The following is a 22,464-nucleotide window of genomic DNA, read 5'->3' on the forward strand; positions in this document are numbered from 1 at the left end:
AATGACGTTTTTCAGCGAAAATTTATAACATTCAAGCTTTAAATACCTACAAATTGTATTTATTAGCCATCCGTTATCATTATCAGTGTGTATAAGTACGAAACAACGTCGATTACATAGTTTCAACAGCGAATATTGTTCATGTTCATGTGTCCACATATAATTTTACTTTTACTTTACTGCTTTTGTTTACGTTTAAAATATTTGGTTATTTAGGGCATTTAGATCATTTTTACGTCTATTATATGGATATAAATTGGTCCTGGAGAATGTGTGGTGGTTTTTCCGCTTAAATTTCGCCACAAAACTTTAACCATCAACTATGCAGTACATAAACAAGCGCGCATTGTTCTAAAATTATCCCTAAAACAATTCGTGTCTAAAATTGGCTAAACTAAAATTATGACTAGACTCGTTCCACTTGTTTCTGACTAGAAGAGAAAAGGAACTTTGCTTCCATTCGCTTACATTACAGCATCAAAATACCCGTAAAACTTCAACATAACCTCAAAACTGAGCCGTTAACGCATGAAAATATTGCACATGTTGAGATTCTTAATAATACTTCAGCAAAATGTAAATTAGGCCATGAATATTTGGTTCAAAACGCAAAATTACCTCGTTGGGAAGACATTGGGGCATTTTGTAATGATATCAATGGATGGGGTGGATGTGATACGTTGCGTGTGTGAGAGAAAAAAGATTCTCCGCCGCTTAGGCCGGCCATCATCTGCTTGGCGAAGCGATTTTATAAATGGCGTCGTATACAACTTCCTGCTCCAGCTTCATCTTGCGCTTCATCTCGTTGTTGTACGGATCGAAATTCAGCACGCGTTTCTTCCGACGATAAATACCTTCCTGACGTGATATGGCGCACTCAAACTGCTTCTTATCAATGGGGAATTCAAGGAAATCTAAAATAGTCCGTAGAGTGTGTTCTGGGTCTTCCACCAGCTGTTCGTAGAAGATGACGTGCGTCGGCCCGCTGAAGTTCTTCAACCAATCCATGTTGGTTTTCTTCCATGCGGCGAGTTTATTCGTCACGAATTGCTGCCAATCTAAATATTAATATTGACAATCATATTGATGTATTTATTATGAGAGGTTATAATATATAAATATTCAGAACATACATTTACCCTTGGTGCGTCTATACCTATCCGGCGACGCAAAACCAACATGGCCGCCGGATTGCCGATTGAATTCCGCTTGAATGGCAGCAGATGGCGCGCGTACAAGCAAAACAGCTTTCTTGAACGGCCGGCGTGCAATCGGGCCCCATTCGTGTGTTTTTACCACCAATACAGAGCCATTGGAGACACTCTCAGCCGGAAAACCATTTTTCATCAAACCGTAATCTTTGTAAACGCTACCGGTTAGAACACCTGCAAAAACAATTTATTATTCACAAAACAAAAAAAACAAACAAATTATTTAAATATACAGGGTGTTGATTAAATTACCTGTGGCTTGTTGCAGTAAATACCTCAACCACGTGTTGCCACTGCCCGGAAACGACGCCAACGCCACCGACTCCTCACTCGGTGGTTGCATATACTTCAATTCCGAACACCATTGAATGCGATTCCTGCGGAATGCCCCGCCGCCCACGCGTTTATTCACCGTCTGATCAAACGGCAGCCGATTGTACATGAGTATTTTCTGCTCCAGCCCACGGCCGATTTTCGGACCCTCATGATGCCTCGCCGCCCCTGGCGTGCCAGTGATGCCCACACCGCCGGTAGTGAGGCGGAACGCAGGTTCATGCAGCGTCAGCGCCGAGAGGAACAGCACCCCGGCGAGATAGAGCGCCGCCAGCACGCCGAGCAGCCAGAAGCGCGGACGCGTCAGCTGCATTGAGGCCCGCCAACGCCGCCTCCGCCAGCCGGCATTCTTCTACGCGTACATTTATACCCTTAACACATTCTTAAATCATAATATTTTATTATTTCACTGTGATATTATGATAAAAACAAAAGTTTTTGTGTTTAATTATTAATTGTACTCACGTGGTGCGTGTTTCCTCTGCAAACTTTGCAGGATTGGAGGAGAAGTGGAAAAGTATTCAAAACTTATGATTTTTCATGTTTATTGTGATATTTTGTGGGTTTTTCCAGGGAGGAACGCAGGATTAAGCTCGAGGCGTAGCGTGTAAATGTAGGATGGCGTGTTTGACGTCTGGGAGAGCGCCCAGCAGGCGGGCAGGCGTCGCGACGCATGGCACATTGCGTCCCAGGCACATTTACTCCCACCAGAGCGCGCACATGCGTGTAGCCTACCTAGAAACACACAAAAAACAAGTCAAACAAAAGAAACTCAGCAGGAATTTTACAAAATCACTATTTTTACCCATAAATTAATGAAGATATCAATAAAATCACTAATAATTATTCACAAATGCAATAATTAATGATTTTCTAAACGATTAAACAAGCATATGTTGTGTATATACTGTGTATGTTATGCGGTTATGTCCACCGTATGCGACAATCAGCTGTTGTTGTTGGCGAACCGCTGTGCATTTCGTGCGTGCGTTCGCTGGCGATTCGCGATAATGTTGACCTAGATAAATGTCAAGCGCAGACAACGCGTGTGTTCATTCGCACATCGCATCTCTGGTCAACACAACGTGATAAACGTGTTCAAACCTCCAACACTGTCGTGCACATGTACATATGTGTACATTCCTGCGATTAGCTGCTTAATCATCACCCACCACACGCGTAATTGTTTTGTTTTGTTTGTTTGTGCTGTGCGAGAGTAACGCCCCCACGTGGTCAAGCTGGAGCCGGAAACGGCGACATCCCGGGAGGCGGGGCAACCGCGCCGCAAGAAGATGGCCGTCCTGCCGCCGGACCCGCTCTTCCGCTTCAAATCCGATTATGGACATTTACACACGCTGTGTTTTATGGAACCTGAGTGTGATGCTGAAGATAAAGATGAGATTGATAGTAAACTACAGAAGTTATCTGTGATTGACGGTGCGGTGGCAGAGCAACCTAAAAAGACGTTGTTATTAGCAGCAGGAGAGAATGGAATGGTGTATTTTTTTGATCTAGAGGTAAGATTAATAAAAATTAATAGAGAAAAAGATTGTCAGAAGTGGGATTCGAACCCACGCCCACAGAAGTGGACTGCGACCTGAACGCAGCGCCTTAGACCACTCGGCCATCCTGACCATACACCCTACCGCCATCTTGTTTTCTAATCTCCGTGTCTTATTATTTCCAGAGTAACAGACTGATTTATAAACAAGGAATGGGTGTTTCCATCCAGGCTGTGCACACTTATCAAGAGGCAGTGATAATCCAGGAAAAACAAGGCCTAGTCTCAATCTTCAAACGCTCAAGTGACTTAACCTACGAGAAGACAACAACGCTGCCATGCGCTTCCGGTTTCTGCAAAACCCTTCGCTCTAATCACAAACTTATCATACCGCAGGAAAACGCCGCCGTTGACATATACGACCTCAAAACTCACTCACAACTTCAACGTTTACAAATCCAATCATCGCATGGATGTAAAGACATCCCGACATGTCTGCACGACGCAATAAACCCTCAACAATTAGGACAATTAATGTGTTTGGAGGTAGGCATGCTTTTCACACGCACATCACAACTGCACCAAGACTACGAAGAGTTAATATTCGCCGGGTTTGAAACCGGCGATGTATTTCTCTGGAATCTCACCTCGGGTGTTCTCGTCGCACACGCGAAATTCAACGAATGTATCATTTCAATCACCTATGATTCCATTGCGGGTAAAGGTGTGGTAGGTGGCGCTGGTGGAGTATTGCAAGTCTTCGGCGTGGAGAGAAGCACGATGACTATGAAACCGCTGTGTGAATTGACGCTGACCAATGAGGGTTGTCAGGTGGTACGCGTGCGTAAAGACAGGAAGATATTGGTGTGTGGTGGATTCGACGGACGCACACGAATCTACTCGTGGAAGACTCTGAGGTTACTCGCTGCGCTCACTGAGAACCACGCATGCGTGACGGATATTCAGTTCTCTGAACAAGTGGTGCCGCAATGGGGGAGTCAAATCATGGCGGTGAGTGGCGCGGATGGTATTATCACCATTTGGAATTTGTATAAGTAACAAATTGACGAATTTTTAAATAAATTGACTGCCGAATTAAGCGTTTTACCTTTTATTGTGTTAGCATTCAGCATATTTCCCTCTCACGATGACTTTGACCTTGGTTGTGACCTTGATCTTGACAGTCTGCTATCTTCTCGTTGATTAATTCTATATTATCCAAACCTTTCGCGCGGTCACCAAGCGAATCCTCAATCATCTTACAGCTGATTTTCCAGAGTTTCACAGCCATGACATCGGATTGTCCCGATTGTGATTCTTGACACCGGTAACAATTATTAAAATACACACCGGTTGTGCCTTGTAGTTCGACTGCGGTTGCGCAGAATACAGTTGTACTCGCTGCTTGTTGCATGCTTTTAGTGAAAGGCCGCACCAGGAAGAATGCAATGCGGTACAACCACCAATTCCGTGCGAGTCCAGACGATACCATGTTGCCTGGATGCAGTGAAAACACAGATATACCTTTATCTTGTAGATTTTTCGCGAGTTGACGCGCGAATAACACGTTGCAGAGTTTTGAATTATTGTAGGCTGTCATGTGCCAATACTGCGATGATTCCACTGAGAGTGTGGAGGGATTTAAAGTATCCGCTGTTAAATTAGCAAATCTAAAATTAAAATATTTCAATAAATCAAAATGGAAGGTGTTTGGTGTATGTTGGGTTGCCTACCTATGACTCTCCGAACTGAGCACAACAACACGACTGCCAACCTTAAGCAAAGGTTTTAAAAGCAGCGTTAAATAAAAATGACCTAAATGATTAACGGCGAATGTTTTCTCATAACCATCATCGGATTTTTCAAACGGAAGACCAAAAACTCCAGCGTTTAGAATAAGCATATCGATGCTTCTATTAGTAGGGAGTAGTCTACGATGAATTTCCTCCCCGCAGTTTGACACAGAAGTGAGTGACGCGAGATCCAATTGGACGACGTCACACTTTGCGTCTGGTTTACACCCTCGGATGTCTTCCAGCGCCATTTGCCCTGCTTCCATGTTCCTGCAAGCTATTATAACATGACAGCCATGTCGACAGAGACTTTTGGCTGTTTCAAGACCAATTCCGCAGTTGCCACCTGTGATTACACACAGTTTATTGTTGAGATCTCTTCCGTGAAGCACCTATTGAATTTAATTTAAGTAAAATTAAAAAAGTGTTGAGGTGTTAATATGGTTGCCTATGTTATAATTGTGTTTACCTGTAATGCGGTGCTTGACGCATCGAACCTCTGCCGGTAATCGTTGACATGATCTTTCTCTTCGATTGCGAACGCAAGCCGTGGGTCTGTATATGTTGTCCGTTTGTTTTCGTGGTCTACGTAGATGACTTTACCGGTGTTTTTGTCCACGCAGCGCTCCCAGCCGAAGGGCAGCTCGCCATTGACGACTTTTTTGATGCCGGTGCGTGGGTGCGTCCATTGCGTCGCCTTTGTTAAATGATTCGCGTAGAATACATTACCGTCGACTGTGACGCGCTCCTCCCAACCAGGGGGGAGTTCATCTTCGGAGTCACTATCTGGCACGTTCATTACTAACTGAAATTTTTGGATTAAATTTAATTTAAAAACAGCTGATGATGTGGGTGATTATTGATTTGTGGTGTATGTTGTGTTGTCTATAGTGATGTGAATCGATGTGTGGGTGACATCTAGTGGTGTATAGTTAAAGTGTGTGATTGGTGCGGCGCTGGGATGTTCTTCTGCTTCTGCTCTTCGAGTCCGCTCGCCGCCGTCGCCGCTCCGCGTCCCTCCGGGTGTGTGTGCAGGTTGCGCGTCGCGTGCGCGTCTCTACGTCGCGACCCCAGCGTGCGCGTCGTCGAGCGCCGCCCCGTGCCGCTCTCTCTCCGCCGTGCGCGCTGCGCCGCGCCGACCGGTCCGGCCCGACAGCGGCTTCGGGCGCTCGGCGCACTCATGCCTCGTTGAGTCAGTCCCGGCCGCACCGTCGCAGCGTCGTAGCGTGCGCGTCGTCCGAACACCCGGTGAGCGAAAGATGGTGGCCGCCTGAAGCGCTCGCCATATTTTCGCAACGCAGAACGCCGCCCGCTGACCTTCACCCGAATAACCGCATTCATACGCAGTCTTCTGGAAGCAGCAGCAGCTAAACAGCAACTTGAGGAAGAGGTGTGCGTGCGCAGTGTGCGGGTGTACGCAAATAAAAAAAATCATCCATCGCCGCTGGTGTGTGTGAGTGGCATCGAGCATCGGCGCGGATGCGGGCCTCCTAGGAGAGACCCACTCGTTCTGCGCGCGCGTCATGGAGCCGCAGCCGGAGGTAGCGAGCAGCGGCGCGAGGCGCGAGGTGGAGCGCCTCTGTCGGCTGTGCGCCACCATCACAACGCACCCCAATCAGCGCGTCGACATCTTCGCCGTCGACGGGCTGCGGAGCAAGATCGAAACTTGTTTGCCCGTGCAGGTACGACATCATTCAACATGCGCTGCAAACACACACATACAATACACACACGTTGCGTTGCTATGACAACCATTTGACAATAATAAACAAAAAAAAATTAAAAACAGAATAATTACACACAAGATTTTCGAAACACTGTGTCGAATAAGTTGCCTATCTAACACAATTTGTTTTCCTGCTGTTTTCTAGGTGATGAAAGAATCACTACTGCCGGACACGCTGTGCACGTCGTGCAATGAAAAAATCTGCGCGTTCTTCGCGTTTCGCAAGCGATCACTCGAAACGTTGAAAATCCTCGAAGAGAATTTCCACATCACCGAATCCTGCTTCAGTTTAACCTCTACAACATCAACAAAAAAAATCATTTTGTGAAAAATCCACAACCACTGAGAATTTACTCGCTGAATGCACGCAGTTTGAAACATGGCGGTGTAAAAAACTCGCCACGTTCCACTACGAAGGCGAAGACTTTGCATCCAAGCAAGAAAACCGGCGTAAATTGCTCACCTGCGCGCTGGAGATTGAAAAAGCGAACGAAATCCTGGCGGCGCGTCAACACGACAAACTCGTCGAGTACGACTCATCAGATGCAGAAGAAAAAGATGAAGACCGCGCGAATAATTCCGATTACCTGATGAGTATGACCAAAACATCCATCAGGAATAAATTATACTTTGATGATAAAGTAAATGATATAATAAATGAAATCCAGGAGAGGAAAAGTACAAAACGGAAACTGGAAGCGTTGTTTGGCGATAATGGCGGCGATGGGCGTAACGCAAAAATGTTTAAACCTAGTTTAAACCTAAATGAATTATTCCCGGGTGAAAATGGTGCGAATCGTCGTAAAAAACGTCCGCCGGCACGTAGACAACCAGTTGTACAAGCAACGCATGCGCAGATTACTCCCAATGTGCAGCACGCGCAAGTTTTCCCATTGGCCACGCCTATGACCGGGCGGATACAGACAAACATGGCGCCGGTGATTGTGAATAAGCAGCTGGAACAATTACCGCAGGTCTGCCTGCTGTGCGACCAGCAGTTTCCGAAAGGCACGTTGCTGGCGAAGCACGTGTTCGACACGCATGGTATTGACATGGCGCAGGTGCTGAGCAGCGAGCCGATACCCGAAGGCATGACGCGTACACTGCATGCCAACCTGCAGAATCTCCAAGCGAGTATGCAACCCAACATACATATTCAACCGGAATTTAATTCTGATGTGAATGTGTTGTTGGAGGAGAAATCACCGGAGAGTCCGAAGACTGCCAGCGCGGAGAAGAAGAAAAAGTTACCGGAATTAGTCAAGATAACCGACTTGAAAACAAAACGTGAAAGTATTGGTAAGTGGATATTAATAATATCTTTAAATTTAAATTTAAAAATTATGAATTAATTTTTTGATTTGCAGAAATGAAAGTTCCTGAAAACGATGCCCCGCCTACCCTGACAGCCAGTTACGTCTGCCCGCTATGCCCCGCCTCACTCACGAACAAAACCGATCTCTACGCGCATCTGCGCGTACGCCATGCGCAACACGCGAAACTCACATGCGGATTATGCCTGCATATAGGCACCTCATTACACACGCTACAAGAACATCTTGAATCCTGCATGAAATCACACAGCATCATCGGATATTTCGTGTGTCAAGTATGCAAATACGCCGAGGACAACCAAAAATCCTCGAAAATCACATCCTGGTACATGATTTCCTCTTGGCTGACTGTAAAAAAGACGGGAAGATATTCGACCCGTCTGATTTCATGGACACAAATGAATCCTGCGAGCCTAAATTTTACAGCTGCACTGAATGCGGATCTTCACTCCAAAGTTTCAAAGAATACAGCAGTCACAAACGCTCGGAACACTCAATATTCCACTGCGATTTATGCAATAAAAGCTATGGAAGAAACTCACATTTATGGAAACATGTGAATCGGGTACATAAAGGTCACCCGAGTGTAACATGTCAGTTTTGTTACAAGACATCAGCATCAAAGTATCACCTCCTGCAGCATTTCAACAAAATCCACACGCAGAAAGCCGGAAGTATTAGTTTGGGCAGTGCTATGACTTCATCATCTTCATCTAGTGCTACACCAAAGATCAAAAACGGTGAAGTGTTATCCGAGTTTGAAGAGGATGATTTCATGATGAAGAAATTCGATCCGTTTGACTTTCAATCAGTACGGCAGAGTTTCATGCGTGCTGAGATGGAAGCAAAGAAGACTACTCTTCAACAACAACCAATGCATGACACGGATATTCCTAAAAATAAATCTAGGAATACAGAAATGCGTGATTTATCCTCCCTGAAGATGCCGACTGTTCCCCCGAAGGAACTGGACTCATCCTCGACGATTTATACAAATATCATCACGAATTACACGCCGCCAACTAATGACGGTGAATATAAATGCCCCAAATGTTCCAAAGCGTTCCACAAACGCACACTACTCAAGAAACACAAGAAAAACTGTCGGCCAAGACTACAAAAAGATTTACTAACAAGATGTAAGTCTTGTTCGAGGATTTTCAAAGACCGGCAATCACTGGCGAAGCATTTAGTGAATTATCACTCCGAATATTCATGCGAGATGTGCGATGAGAAGGTGCAATCAAAATGCGAGATTGTCTCACATATAAGATTCACACATCCAGGGAGTCATCTGAACTGTCAACATTGTGGTAATGTTTTAAGAAATAACGATCTTTTAAGGGCGCATTTACAAGACCACGCGAATTCATTCGTGTGTCAATTCTGCGGGGATATTTTACCATCAAAAATCAAACTAAAGATGCATATTTTGTCTTTACATAGGAAGATATTATCCCTGAGTTGTGGTGTGTGTTTAAAACTGTTTGAAAGCCAGCATATTCTGCGGGATCACGTGAGGATGGTGCATAGAGAAGCGCTGCAACCACTGACTAGTTGTACTGTTTGTGGGAAGAACTATGGATCAAAATGGAAGACGTATGATCACTTGAATAAATCCCATGGGCGAGTATTTCGTGCTTGTAAAGTCTGTCTGGAAGTGTTTAATAACGAACAGGAGTTGCAGACGCATGTGGATATGCATCACTCGAAAGGTATGAAGAAATACACACCGACTGAGAGTTTGCCTCAGTTTAAACAAGAAGAACAAGTGCACAGGAGTGATATTGAGGATGAATCGGAGGTGGATGATGATGATGGGGGGATTAAAGATGAGTATGAAGGGAAGTCTATACTTGAGAAGCATCTAGTCGGCGCGTATGTACACAAGAGCAATAATAATTCAAATAGTAATGCAAATACGAATTCACAAACGAAACAAAATGGCCTCTCTATGTCTCCCATGACGCCGAAGAGTCAAGGTAATAAGCATGCGCATAGTGAAGAGTTGATTAATTCCAGTAAACGCACGGTTTATGTGAACTCAAACGATCCATCCGTGTGTGATATCTGTCACAAGAACTGGCCGGCGAAGAAACACCTCTGGCAGCATTATATAAGGTGTCACAAACAAGTCGCCGCGACTGTGTGTGGGATTTGTTTGTCTACGAATAAAAGCTATGCGGATCTACAGCGACATTTGAATAGTGAGCATCCTACTCTACTGCATGGAAAAGGGTTTGGGTCGAATTTTATTTGTAGGATTTGTGGGAGGTATCATAATGCGAGTTCGAAGTTGAAGCTACACATGGCGATTCATATTAAATTCGATTGGTCGTTGTTGGACAACCCGCCGAACACGCAGAGTATGAATATGAATATGAATATTAAACAGGAACAAGTTCAAGGGAATGATTATGAAGATGAAGAAGATGAGGAGCAGGATGATTTGCCTGAAGAGAAGATTAAGTTTAAAGTGAAGATTAAACCGCCGGTGAAGAATGAAGTTGAGATGAATGATAATAATGAAGATGTGAATTTTGAGAGTATGATTGAACAGGTGGAATGCAGCACGAATTCGTCGAGTAGTTCGGAGAGTGAGGGTGAAGGTGAAGAAGTTGAAGAGGCTGAAGATGATGGTGATGGTGAGGAGGGTGAAGATGTTGAAGATGATGATGAGGATGATGAAGATGAAGGTGAAGTTGAAGAAGATGAAGAGCAGAATGTTTCACAGGCGGAGGAAGAAGAGCAGATTGATGATGAGCAGGAAGTTGAAGAAATGTCGGATGATGATGAGGATGACGATGATGACGAAGGTGAAGATGATGAAGATATGGAGGAAGTACCAGAGGCTGCACAGGAGATAAAATCCGAGGTGGAGATTTTCGAAGAAGAAATTGAAGAAGATGAAGTATTAACTGAAGAAACAGAAAATGATCATGATAATGATAATGAAAACATCCAAGAGCAGGATATGCAAGAGCAAGAACAAGAACAATTCGAAGAGCAAGAAGAAGATGAAGAAGAATACGAAGAAGTTGTTGAAGAAGTAGTCCATCAGGACGACCTCACAATATACGAACAAGAAGAAATCATCGAAGATTCCTACATTGAATCAAACGAAGACGGACAAATCGTCATCAAACACATTGTACACCATGACGTAGAGGAAATAGACGAAGATGACGACGAAGAAGAAGAAGACGATGATGAAGATGAAGAAGGCACAAGTTCACTATCACAAGAGATAATCTACGAGCAGGATCAAGTGACTTACGTGCAAGATGGCGTCGACTCAGCGGTGCAATCCATCTGTTATGAAGAAGACGACAGCTGTCATGATGGCACCGTCGCTGAAGAGTACGAAGTCCAATCCACAAACGCACCGGGGATGAATAACCAGCATGAGATCCAGAGTGCAGTCGATAGTATCCTCTAAAAGACTAACAGACAAGAATACTCATTATACTAATGCATAGTGATATATGACAACATAACCTAAGATATTGTAAGCAGAGGGCGCTGGCAGACACGGCGGAGATTCATATTTTAACACATTCCATATGTTTTTGCTTTTTGATTTTCGATTTTTTTCTCTAGGATAAAGTTTGAGTTCGACAAACAAGAGTTGCCATATATATTTAAATATAGTGTGTACACGTAAGGATGATATATTTAAACAACCTACATACATATTATTAACGATAGCGATTATTTTTCTACGTACCGTTTAAGCGCACGACTTTAATATTGGATACTGTATTCAACTCTAACCTACAAGTTTAAGTTAGGTGTAAGTAAGATGCGTTACCAACTAAGTTTAAATTATGTGTATGATGATGATCAGATGAATATTGTGACATTCCCGTGGAGGTTAGTATTCATGAAGAATAACGTATTTGCAACACAGTCATTACGTGAATAAATATTTTCTAGATAAAATGGCGGCGTGTTGGGTTTTTATGTATTTGGGTAATTATTACTCGTACGCATCGATAATCAAGGTCACCTGCTTATGATTTCTATTTTTTTTCTGTATGTGTATTATTAATAATAGGTTTTATACCGGTTTTGGTTTGATACACTCTGTATATTTATGTTTTTCTGCGTGTGTGTGTGTGTGTTGTAGGTGTGGAAAGCAATCGCAGCAGAAACATGGCGACGGCCGTCGTCTTGTGACGTTTGCACGAATTATTATTATTCGGCCATCGGGACCGCGCGCCGCCTGCCACCGCCGCCGCCGCCGTGTAGTCGTGTTAGTGACGTGCGTGACTCGCCCCCGGCGGCGATTGTGTAACATTTTCGCCCCGCGGCCGAAAATGGTGCGCACCAAGTGCCTAAATATGGAATGAGGTGGATGAATACACACTACCTCCACGGGAAGCGCGATGCTTTCGTTTGGTTCTCTTCGGTTTCCATCCAGAAATGATTTTATTTTAGACACATATCACAATAGAAATTGATGCATTCAAGAAGCATGAAGAAGCAATAAACCAGCTGTGATCTGTTTTGTAATTATTTTTATATATACACATCGAAGGGAAGAAGAGAAGAGAAGAGAAGAGACAATGGAAGCAATGCAATATGAGCAAGCGAGGAACATGACCCTGCTGTTCTTCTTTGAGAGACTGCTGGATAAAGGCGAGCCGCGTACATTGCACGACCTCAGCTGCCAGTTCGGCTCCAAGGGCTTCACCAAGGAGATGCGACAGATTGCTGGCGGGTCACAGAGTGGCCTCAAGAAATTCCTAGCGCAATATCCTTCGCTGTTTGCCATTGAGGGCGACTATGTGAATGTCAGCGATGTTGACTTGGACAATAATAAAGAATCTTCCGGTAATTATCCTATCAACTCAATAATCTAACCAAAAAAAAAACTAAAATTTAATATTTTAGGGTCTAAAGACTATGCGAAACAAGCCGTGGATTATTTCTCCGAGAAACTCTCACAATACGGCGACTCCACCGAGGTGCCAATCCGCAGCCTCCTTGGGCATCGTTCACAAGCCAGCCCAGAGGTGCGGCATGTCTCCGGGCAGCACTTCCACGAGTTCCGCGAGTTCCTCCTCAAGAACCCTGAGAGTTTCCTGGTTAATGATGAGAATGAAACAGTGGTATTGAAGAATTTCGCAACATTCGCGCCGAAAACCAACACGCATCTGAATTTCGACGTGAAAGTCGATGTGGATCCACAACAAACACAATCCCTGTTAGATTTCTTCGCGCAGTGCATTGATGTAAAAGGACCCATACTGGTCGAACAACTGTTTCAGGTTGTCAGTTGTACACTACCAGAGGAACGCTGGTCGAATCTATTCAACACTCCGCAGCATCTCACGAGTTTCCTGCGTTTGTTCGCGGATAGTTTTCATATACAAGCGAATTTAGTCACGTTATTACAACATCCAAAGGTGACTACTCCTGAGAAACCCGCTGAGAAGGTAGAGAAACCAGTTGAAAAAGTTGAAAAAGTGGTCCCGGTTGTAGATGACATCGTAAATCAAACAGATGATGATAAAACCAAGCAATATCACAGTGTGAGTCCAACGGTTTCCGGGAATAACTCACCGGCGACGTCACCACTTCCGTCTTTAACACCCAGCTCACCAGCGAAGATGTCTATAAGTGACAGGCTCAAACAACCGAAGATTCAAGCAGCTGAGCAGGAGAAACAACAACAAGAGTTGGAAAAAATCAAAGAACAGAAAAAGAAAGAAGAAGAGAATAAACTAAAAGAAAAACCTAAGGAAACTAAAGAAAAAGAACCGCTTGTGCCAAAGTTTAAACTCGGCTCACCACCAACAGAAGAATCCAAACCCTTGGAAAAACAATCACTCAAGCAACGCATCAATAATCTTGTACTTAAAACCCTCCAGGAGAACACCGGCCGTGATCAGAAGCAGTTACTCAATCAACAGCTCAATAACATCAATCAAACACTGACAAATCAACCAATATCATCAACACCAACCACAACTGGAATAATCAACAACACTCCAGGTGTAGTTGATAAAGAAACATGGAAGAATAAAATCTTCCAGAGCACCAGAGTCATCTGCAATGAAAAAGAATGTCTATTGGTGATTAACGACATCATGAAACCTAAAAAACCCATAAAAAACAAAATTAATAAACCACCAGAAGAAATCTTCGCGTTTGATGAAGATAAAACCGTCGTAGCGTTTGATTGTGAAGGGATAAACCTCGGTGTGAAGGGCCAAATCACCCTGATGCAGATCGCGACCTTCCAGAGACAAAGCTACATCTTTGACTTGATCAGTTGTCCAGCTATGATCAATCAAGGACTGAAGAGACTCTTAGAAAGCCCGGATGTGGTGAAAATCATTCATGACTGCCGGAATGATTCAGTCAACCTAAATCAACAATTCGGGATTAATTTAAGTTGTGTTTTTGACACGCAAGCCGCGCATGCGGTGTTGACATATCAGGAGACACGCAAACCCGTCTACAAAGCGAAATCTGTTGCATTGAATGCTTTATGTCAACAGTATGGAGCATTCGTGAATCCTATGAAGGAACAATTGAAGAATGTCTATCGTAGAGATCAGAAATACTGGAGTAGGAGACCTTTGTCAAGAGAAATGATACTGTATGCATCTGCGGATGTATTGAGTTTGATTCATGAGAATCTCTATCCGGCGATGATCAAAGAAATCAGCGACAATAACAGGAAGTTACTCCTGGAGTTATGCGATGAGCAAATCTTCCTACATATAAATCCAGAGAATGTCAAACTGAGGAAGAGACAAAGAAAAACCGAAACAGAAGTCGCAGAATTACGCTCCAAGTTGAGTCAATCATCAAAATCAGTTGTATTATCAAATCGTGAGGTCCGACTGTTGAGATACATTGAATTAACTGAAGAAGAGAAAGAAAAATTAAAATCCTCCGCAAAAGTAGCGAAAAAACTCGAGAAATTAGAAAGTTTAGGTAAAGAAGACGACTCATCATCAGAGGATGATAATGATTATCCTTCCATAGAGTCGGATAACACAACATCCCCACGTAATTCCGAACCTACTTCTCTTACTGAAAGCATGCAGATGGTGGACACGATTCTAAGCGATAATAAAATCGACCGTATGGATAAAATTGACAAACTCGAAGCGATTTTATCCGCGGCGTCGTTATTACCAGGGGCACAGGAAGAGAAATGTTGCAGTTGTAATTGTCACATGAATGGCACAGCGACAAATGAGAAGATTATTGAGGCACGTGCAGGTTTCCAATCAATTCCAGGCGAGGAAATTCCCCAGGAGGGTAAAACATCAATGGAAACACAAACTTTAAGCACAGGGGATATTGTCATCACCAAGATCTACTTCAATGAGAATGAGAATGTTGAATGACGAAGGTGAACGTGATTAGTTCTTACTTATACTTAGCTCAATTGAAATTTAAGTCAATATGCTCACAATCAAAATTTAGATTTAGCTCTGGATGGAAATTTTACGTACTTATTGCATTAATTTCAATTTCTTTCTCATCATCCCAAATTTATATTTATATTTTATACGAATTGGTGCTTTTAACTTGTTGCAAGACTAGTAATAGTGATAGTGATTAAATTATTAACGCTTAGGGTTAGTCTAGACTCGAAAATTGTTGTTTTATGGGAGTTTTCTTTGGATTTATATGATGCCATTGGAGTAATCATAGTTTAGTTGAATGTTTTTTTAGCCCAAACACGTTTATATCGATAAGAATCCGATAATTGTCCAATACAATGGCCTTAATATCTTAAACTTATATTTATTTCTAGAAAATTTGATGATTTCGCCGGAAATTGCACGAATTTCCCGGTTGAAGTCACGTTATACGTCGCGGGTGGATGTCTAGGGCAATTTTTATGTATGATATACATTAATTTCATTGCTAATGTTTTTTTTAATGAATTAATCGAAAGTAAAAACGACTCACCAATTGTATGGAGATATTTTTCCATTTCAAATCGATTCAATCATCGGAAATGATTGAATATGTTATTACGATGTTAAAAATAAAGAAGTTATTAACAGCACGTGATTGATTTATTTATTTATTTATTATTTGCGTTATGGTTACGCGAATAATCACAACTGTTTGTGTGCTTGACAGAAGTTTGATGTGGTATCAGTCGTGAGTTCGCCGCGCATGCGTCACTGGCTCACGATCCACGCGACTTTTCAACGCGCATTTCAAATCACAAACGGTTTTCCACGAATTCAAAACACACACATCCCTCATAACACTAATAAATATTATTAATTAAAATTAAAAAAGATTTGTGAGTGAATTCCTAGCAATTCGGTGAGTATTTCGCGTTTTTTTCTGATTTTCCACAGTTTGTTTTCGTATCTAACCTCAAACCTCACTTGTATCCATGATTATTTCCAAATTTATACAAAATTTATCACTGGGTGTTTGTCAGTAGATAAAACTCATGTCTTTCGGTGATATTTTTGATTATTTATTTATCATTTTGTGTTTTGTGGCGTATTCCGTTGGCGGTGCGTTTGTAACTGATGCATTTATGATCTAACACTTGCAGAATCCAATCATGAATCAGAATCAGCCCGAAATGAATGAGAAGTTGAGCCAGGAGAATGGCTCAGGGATTATAATGGAGAATATGACAAGACTAATTTGATTATTAATTACCTGCCGCAATCGGCGACGGTTTACGACATGATGATGCTCTTCAAGCTGGCTGGTGAGCTGGAGTCGGTGAAGATTATGAAGCACCCGAGGACTGGGTATAGCTATGGGTATGGATTTGTGAAGTACATCAGTGAGGAGAGCGCGGCGAAGGCGATTGAGTTATTCAATCGCTTGCAGTATAGGAATAAAATACTGAAGGTGTCTTATTCACGACCATCGAGTCAGGTGACGAAGAACGCTAATTTGTATATTAGTAACCTGCCGAAGTTCTTCAATGGCGAACAGTTGATTGGACTGTTTGGGCAGTATGGGGAGATAATTCAACATCGTTTGCTGCGTGATAAAACCACTGGATTGCCGCGTGGCGTTGCTTTCGTGCGGTAGGTGTTTTTATTTTTAGTTTTATATTGATTTATTTTATTAATTTTGTTTTTTTTTAGTTATGCACGTGCTGAATTTGCGCAATCAGCCATCAATCACCTGAACGGTATGAAACTGGCAAACTGTCAGTATCCACTGCGCGTGCGTATCGCGGATGATTACTCACAGCAGAGAGCTAATCTGTTTTATGATATGTCGCATGGTGATCCACGTGGTATGTTTTAACCTGATTTATGTGCTATTATAACCTCTAACCGCGTTTTTATTATAGGTTTACCGCAGTATTTAAATCGCACGTTCGCGCAGATGTCGCTGCGTAATAATTCACCGCACTACCATAGATTCTTTGGCGGCGGCGCTGGCGATTTTGATATTCCATTCCTCAAAGGTCCATGGTAAAAACATCTACGCTATCATGTGTCAAAGACTATCAAAGAAGTTATCGAAGTTTTTTGTTTTCACTTTCATATTTCACATTTCATCTCGATTTGTTTTCTGTTAGTTTGAATTTTATTTTATGACCGCCTTTCTTCCCCAAAGAGGCGTGATATATGACGCTGGTCGTCTGCTTCCCATTTACCAAAATGGCCGCCTGATGTCTTTGAAAAGCAGAGGGTTTCGGTTTCTATTGCGTTTGATTTTTCGAATTTTCATTTACTTTTTTCGCTTTTGATTGAGACCATGGCTGGTGCGTAAATGGGGAATATACAAGCCTTATTTATTTTTTATATTTTTATTGCGTATATTTTTACTCATTGACGAAGAATGCCAGCAAGCGCGCCAAATTCTCATCAATCACTCGCATCTCTCACCGCTCACGCTCATGTAGTTATGTTTTATCGCCCAAGATGCATTGGAATGTGCAATATGTTGTTTATTTATTGTGTTTTATATTGATATTGAATATATTTGTTGAATATACATGGGATTTATTTCTTAAAATGAATTTTTCACGAATTCACGATATTTCACTTTAATCACGGTCATGACTAAAGTACTTTAGTCACGGCTGAGCGCTAAATCATGTTTAAATCGAAGAAATTTTCGTAAAAATTACAAAAACTTTTCTTATTCATTCATAAAAGTATACTACAGCGCCATCTTGACGTAAAACATATGAATAACAATTTTTCCTGGGAAAATCCACAAATTACTGACAACTAATCTCACAGTTTCTCACCAGATGGCGCATCAAGTAACTTTGTTCAACTAAAAACTAAAAAACCGAAAACTGCAAATTCTCATATCAAATGCAAGCAAAACTTTATCAAAACCAACAGTCCACTTCATTTTTCACCACATTATCTAATCTCAACCAAATTAATTCCCTCACCCATCCGCACAAACATTATTTACCCAACCATTTATCTCAACTCACTGTGTGTATGCTTTTCCTCTGAAAATTATCACTCGCTAAATTAATCCCCAAACAAGCATTTCCACATGCGTACGAAAATCTATTTCCACACAATCAAATCTCCCACTTGCCTAGCAACATTCAAGTCACCTTTTTGTTTACATATTCAAATGGCGTAGTGTGCGACCGCAGTCTGTTGCACACTCCGCGCATTTGCAATGCCGCCCTTCATTCGCATCTCACTCGTGGCCTTCACATTGTGTTTCCTACCCTTTGGAGACCTTCGCCGTACACAAGGTTAGTCTGCTGCAGGACACACCCTGTCCTCGTCTATTTTTAGCCTACTGTTTACTTTGCTCCAGAAGGCGTAAAACATGCGCGTCCGAAGCTGCAAATCTCGCGCGTCGTCAACGGCGCCAACATCCCACATCCGGAATTATTTCTATACGCACAAGCCGGTGAGAACCTCACCCTGAGTTGTGACCTATCCAGCGCTGATACAACCATCACGGATGCCAATCTGACATGGAGTAATAACACTCGTAAACATCCACCGGTGATAAAACAAGAAATCAACCGGGCGGTGATTAGTTTCGGGTCGGTGAGGCACGACGACGATTGGGATATTTATTCGTGCGTTAGCCAGAAATACAACTTAAGCGATCTTGTCCTGCTCCAAATCCGCAAGGAATCATACACCAGCGTGTCAAAACGCAAATTTACGTATGTAAACCTAACCTTATTTCATCACTACTTTAACATAACCACAACTTAAAACTTCCAGGTGTATGTTTGGCGAACGTATAAGTTCGGAATACGTCTGTGATGGGATCAAGGACTGTATCGATGGATCCGATGAGAGTTTCACAACCTGCGAACGCCTGGATGTATGCACATTCAAACGCAAATGTAACAATGGTCGATGCATACCAAACGAATGGTGTTGCAATCATTTCCTCGAGGATACTTCCTGTAAAGCCCGTGAGCAGCCCTCATGTTGCACGGAAATATATGATTCCTGGTTGAAAAATTTCAAAATACCCGAGTATGAAGTACCCAAGAGACCGCGGCCAAGTTATGAAATCACCACTTACACCACACGACGGGAAGTCAGCTGGACGAAAATCAGCCTGTCGTTTTTCATTGTGATGATGGCGATTTTAAAGTGCGTTTTCATTGCACATCGCAGTGGTCGCGCTGAGTCTAGACCTGCGCTTTTGGAGGAAGTACCCGAATGTACACCGGTTGTGATTATCACAGCTGTGGCACGTCCCGTAGTAGAGACCGTGGTGAATGAACGTCAACAAGATAGTATGCGTGAGCATTTACTTGATGAAGACAAGGCGGATGCGCCGCCGGATTACAAGGATGTGGTGCATGAGGAACCACCGCCGAGTTATGCCAATCTACAGGATGTACCGAAACGAAACTAAGAGATATTTATATTTATATTCGATGTGTTTATATTTATCTAGCTTATGTGTGTATGTGTATGTGTATGAATTAATAAACTTATGCAGCAATGTTTGAATTTTTATTTTTGAATTTCGCGCGGTTGTAATGACGAGTTAAGTAAGCAGCGCATGCGTGTTGTGAGTTGATATCTCTTGGGAGCTTACAGCTTACACCCGCGGATCTGGTTAAGAAAAATGGCGTCGGGCGACGCGAATGAAAGGCTTTGTGATGGTTTTATTAAGATGTAGATGAACGAAGAGAAAATGCACGCACGAATAGAAATACATCACTGACGAAAGTCTCAAACCGCACGAAATCATGAGGAGGGTGTCTGTTTCTGTTCTTATACTAAGCATATTACACATTAGTTATAATCATGCTCAAAGTAAGTCTAAATATGAATATTAACATTTTAATGATTTTTATAAAATGTGGTTTTGTAGGCGACAGGAATAAATTGCAAATCTCACGCGTCATCGACGAGTCCTACTCGCAGATACACTCCGGCGTGCAGGAACAAGCCGGGCAGAATCTTACTCTGAGCTGTGACCTCTTCAGTGCTGATAATACAGCCTACGATGAACAGATTGCATGGGGCAAAGCCACACAGAGCTTCAAGTAATATAAAAACATAAAACCACACAAAAAACAAAATTTACTTTGAAGTTACTTAATTTTTGTTTAAGGTTTAAGAATGAAAGTGATTTGGAGACTTTAGCTAAGAAGAAGTCAAGTCAAATGTTTGCATATTTCAATAATGCACTGCCAGCCACACAGGAAGTGAATAGAGCTGTTAAAACATTCGCGCCGCTTCGAGAGGAAGACGCCGGCACGTATTTCTGCGGCAGCATGAAGTACATGATCTTTGAGATTGTCTATGTTGTGGTCAAACCAAAATTGGCAATCAAGAGTGAAGCCGGGAGTAATTGGTATGCGGGACGTAAGAGGACCAATTTATACTGCAATGAGTTAATGTTTAAGTAAGTTGCAATTTGAAGTTTTATATATTTATCGCGATATAAACGACTTTTTGAGGTTTTTGTTTATAACTTTTGAACGGGGTGTGAAATATTTTGAAAATTTATATTAAAACATAGCTAATAGAATGATTTATCATAGGAAACTTTAAATGTTGATGAAATTTTATGAGAAAATTGTGAAAAATTAATTTTTCTGAAGTTTTGCAGTCAAAATTATAAGTTTTTTTGGATTTTTTATCGAAATTTGCGTGAAAAGCTGTCAAAATTGATCAAATTTGTATCAAAATATAGCTAATAGATTGATTTATCACAGGGAGCTTCAAAGTTTAATGAAATTTAATGAGAAAATTGGGAAAATTTACTTTTTTAGTTAGTTTTGCGGATTTTGCTATCGAAAAATCACATTTTTAGATTTTTGATCGTAATTAGTGTGTAAAGTTGTCAAATATTGATGAAATTTATATCAAAACATACCTCAAGAGAAGTTCTATGCCGGGAACCATTAATTTCTAATGAAAATGTGTGAAAACGTTGCGAAAATAGACTTTTCCGGGAAGTATACGGTGTTTTCGGTCAAATCACCAACTTTACAAGTTTTTTGCTCGTAACTTTTGAACCAGTCGTCAGAAATGCATCAAAAGTACATCAAAATGTAGCTAAATAAAAGATTAATCACTTGCAGCTTAGAATATTGATAAAATTTTGTGATAAAGTCATGAAAATTCAATTTTCCAGTCAAAATAATAATTTTCTTAAATTTCTAATCGTAATTTATGAAATATTGAACAAATTTACACCTAAAAATTAATATTTTTCAAGGTGTAAATCTGGAGGAGCATGCATAAGTCCCCATTACGTCTGCGACAAAAAACCCGACTGCAGTGATGGTTCCGATGAAAGCCTCGAAACCTGCAAAGGCGACCCATGCGTCGATAAACTCCAATGCGACAACGGCCGCTGCATACCAACCGCGTGGTGCTGCGACCGCCACCTGGACTTAAACTGCAGCGTCTCCTACCCGCCGCCATGTTGTCAAATCCTCTCCGATGGCTACGAAGAACCAGAAAGCTACGTGCCTTACAATATGACTCAACCCGTTCGCCAAAACGGCAGCCGCTACATTTTCATCACTCTCTGCATACTAGCCACGTTCTTTTCGATGCTATTACTACTGCTGATACTCAGTAAAATATTCATGATGGCGAAGAAAGCGCGGTGTAGAGAAGCGCGCATTGAACAATTATATCTCGACGATTGTAATCATCGCATTCAATGCCGGAGTCACGCGTCCATCGTGCGGAATTATAACTATCGCGCGAGGATTGTGTGTCAGGTGGATACGACGGAGGTGAATGATGCGCTGCTGGTGCTGAGCGATGATATCTTAAGGCGTGGCAGTGAGCAGAACGCGAATACGAATACAGCAAGAGATAGGGAGAGGGATGAGTGTCCGCCGAGTTATACGGACGTGATGAGTCTCGAGCCGCCGCCGCCGTACACGAGCCAAGACTGTCTGAATCGCAATTGATGTACTTGAATAAGTTCTGACTTATATTGACTTATAAGTATACTTAACTTTAGTTGTAAGTGTATTGAAATGAATTGAAATCCCTACGTACTAAATTTCCAGTATTATATGGATTTTATTAATAAAACATTAGTTTTAAATCATTTTTATTGTTTTATTATGCTCGTGCTGAATTTGCGCAATCAGGCATCAATCATCTGAATG

The 22,464-nt window shown here is 42.1% G+C and overlaps 8 protein-coding genes and 1 non-coding gene across 13 annotated transcripts; 6 read left to right on the top strand and 3 right to left on the bottom strand.

Moving 5' to 3' along the window:
- Positions 1 to 43: 43 nt before the first annotated feature.
- LOC135799281 (WSCD family member AAEL009094) lies at positions 44 to 2,148 on the bottom strand. The gene is made up of 4 exons (XM_065312309.1): positions 2,010 to 2,148; positions 1,464 to 1,926; positions 1,134 to 1,385; positions 44 to 1,058 (listed from the first exon to the last, which is right to left on the bottom strand). The coding sequence occupies exons 2-4, from the start codon at positions 1,855 to 1,857 to the stop codon at positions 727 to 729; spliced, it is 978 nt and encodes a 325-aa protein (XP_065168381.1). The 5' UTR covers positions 1,858 to 1,926; positions 2,010 to 2,148; the 3' UTR covers positions 44 to 726.
- On the bottom strand, positions 2,073 to 11,302 carry Wwox (WW domain-containing oxidoreductase). 3 transcript variants are annotated; one of them, XM_065312266.1, is made up of 6 exons: positions 7,028 to 7,148; positions 6,637 to 6,860; positions 5,308 to 6,542; positions 4,779 to 5,230; positions 4,154 to 4,715; positions 2,073 to 2,279 (listed from the first exon to the last, which is right to left on the bottom strand). In XM_065312266.1, exons 3-5 carry the CDS (start codon positions 5,635 to 5,637, stop codon positions 4,172 to 4,174), a joined length of 1,326 nt encoding a protein of 441 aa, XP_065168338.1. In that variant the 5' UTR covers positions 5,638 to 6,542; positions 6,637 to 6,860; positions 7,028 to 7,148; the 3' UTR covers positions 2,073 to 2,279; positions 4,154 to 4,171. The 3 variants fall into 3 exon arrangements, with proteins under 3 accessions (XP_065168338.1, XP_065168320.1, XP_065168327.1); XM_065312248.1 differs by lacking the exon at positions 2,073 to 2,279 and having other exon boundaries at positions 4,141 to 4,715; XM_065312255.1 differs by lacking the exons at positions 2,073 to 2,279; positions 6,637 to 6,860; positions 7,028 to 7,148 and adding an exon at positions 11,176 to 11,302 and having other exon boundaries at positions 4,141 to 4,715.
- On the top strand, positions 2,513 to 4,144 carry LOC135799270 (guanine nucleotide-binding protein subunit beta-like protein 1). Its single transcript, XM_065312300.1, has 2 exons — positions 2,513 to 3,061; positions 3,232 to 4,144. Exons 1-2 carry the CDS (start codon positions 2,837 to 2,839, stop codon positions 4,102 to 4,104), a joined length of 1,098 nt encoding a protein of 365 aa, XP_065168372.1. The 5' UTR covers positions 2,513 to 2,836; the 3' UTR covers positions 4,105 to 4,144.
- On the bottom strand, positions 3,095 to 3,178 carry TRNAL-CAG (transfer RNA leucine (anticodon CAG)). The gene has a single exon. It is a non-coding gene; the product is annotated as a tRNA-Leu (tRNA).
- LOC135799204 (zinc finger protein 729-like) lies at positions 6,889 to 11,840 on the top strand. Its single transcript, XM_065312217.1, is given in 3 exon segments — positions 6,889 to 7,863; positions 7,932 to 8,195; positions 8,198 to 11,840. Coding segments are annotated over 3 exon segments (4,113 nt in total). The 5' UTR covers positions 6,889 to 7,154; the 3' UTR covers positions 11,338 to 11,840.
- Positions 11,841 to 12,057: 217 nt separating this feature from the next.
- On the top strand, positions 12,058 to 15,939 carry egl (Egl_like_exo domain-containing protein). Its single transcript, XM_065312236.1, has 2 exons — positions 12,058 to 12,734; positions 12,795 to 15,939. The coding sequence occupies exons 1-2, from the start codon at positions 12,467 to 12,469 to the stop codon at positions 15,266 to 15,268; spliced, it is 2,742 nt and encodes a 913-aa protein (XP_065168308.1). The 5' UTR covers positions 12,058 to 12,466; the 3' UTR covers positions 15,269 to 15,939.
- A 79-nt stretch (positions 15,940 to 16,018) lies between these two features.
- LOC135799300 (sex-lethal homolog) lies at positions 16,019 to 17,861 on the top strand. Of its 2 annotated transcripts, XM_065312345.1 has the most exons (4): positions 16,019 to 16,208; positions 16,450 to 16,939; positions 17,000 to 17,154; positions 17,212 to 17,861. In XM_065312345.1, exons 2-4 carry the CDS (start codon positions 16,587 to 16,589, stop codon positions 17,337 to 17,339), a joined length of 636 nt encoding a protein of 211 aa, XP_065168417.1. In that variant the 5' UTR covers positions 16,019 to 16,208; positions 16,450 to 16,586; the 3' UTR covers positions 17,340 to 17,861. The 2 variants fall into 2 exon arrangements, with proteins under 2 accessions (XP_065168417.1, XP_065168428.1); XM_065312356.1 differs by lacking the exon at positions 16,019 to 16,208 and having other exon boundaries at positions 16,255 to 16,939.
- Positions 17,862 to 18,253: 392 nt separating this feature from the next.
- On the top strand, positions 18,254 to 19,820 carry LOC135803020 (uncharacterized). Of its 2 annotated transcripts, none has more exons than XM_065316660.1 (3): positions 18,254 to 18,594; positions 18,663 to 19,020; positions 19,082 to 19,820. In XM_065316660.1, the coding sequence occupies exons 1-3, from the start codon at positions 18,516 to 18,518 to the stop codon at positions 19,728 to 19,730; spliced, it is 1,086 nt and encodes a 361-aa protein (XP_065172732.1). In that variant the 5' UTR covers positions 18,254 to 18,515; the 3' UTR covers positions 19,731 to 19,820. The 2 variants fall into 2 exon arrangements, with proteins under 2 accessions (XP_065172732.1, XP_065172725.1); XM_065316653.1 differs by having other exon boundaries at positions 18,257 to 18,594; positions 18,660 to 19,020.
- Positions 19,821 to 19,910: 90 nt separating this feature from the next.
- Positions 19,911 to 22,403, top strand: LOC135802719 (uncharacterized). The gene is made up of 4 exons (XM_065316336.1): positions 19,911 to 20,137; positions 20,196 to 20,370; positions 20,439 to 20,732; positions 21,552 to 22,403. Exons 1-4 carry the CDS (start codon positions 20,071 to 20,073, stop codon positions 22,258 to 22,260), a joined length of 1,245 nt encoding a protein of 414 aa, XP_065172408.1. The 5' UTR covers positions 19,911 to 20,070; the 3' UTR covers positions 22,261 to 22,403.
- The last annotated feature ends 61 nt before the right edge of the window (positions 22,404 to 22,464 follow it).

Source organism: Atheta coriaria, unplaced genomic scaffold (genome assembly GCF_025399875.1).
Source record: "Atheta coriaria isolate IRGN ID8LTWV9N9 unplaced genomic scaffold, Caltech_Dcor_3.1 hic_scaffold_2_pilon, whole genome shotgun sequence".
NCBI classification, from domain to species: Eukaryota; Metazoa; Arthropoda; class Insecta; order Coleoptera; family Staphylinidae; genus Dalotia; species Dalotia coriaria.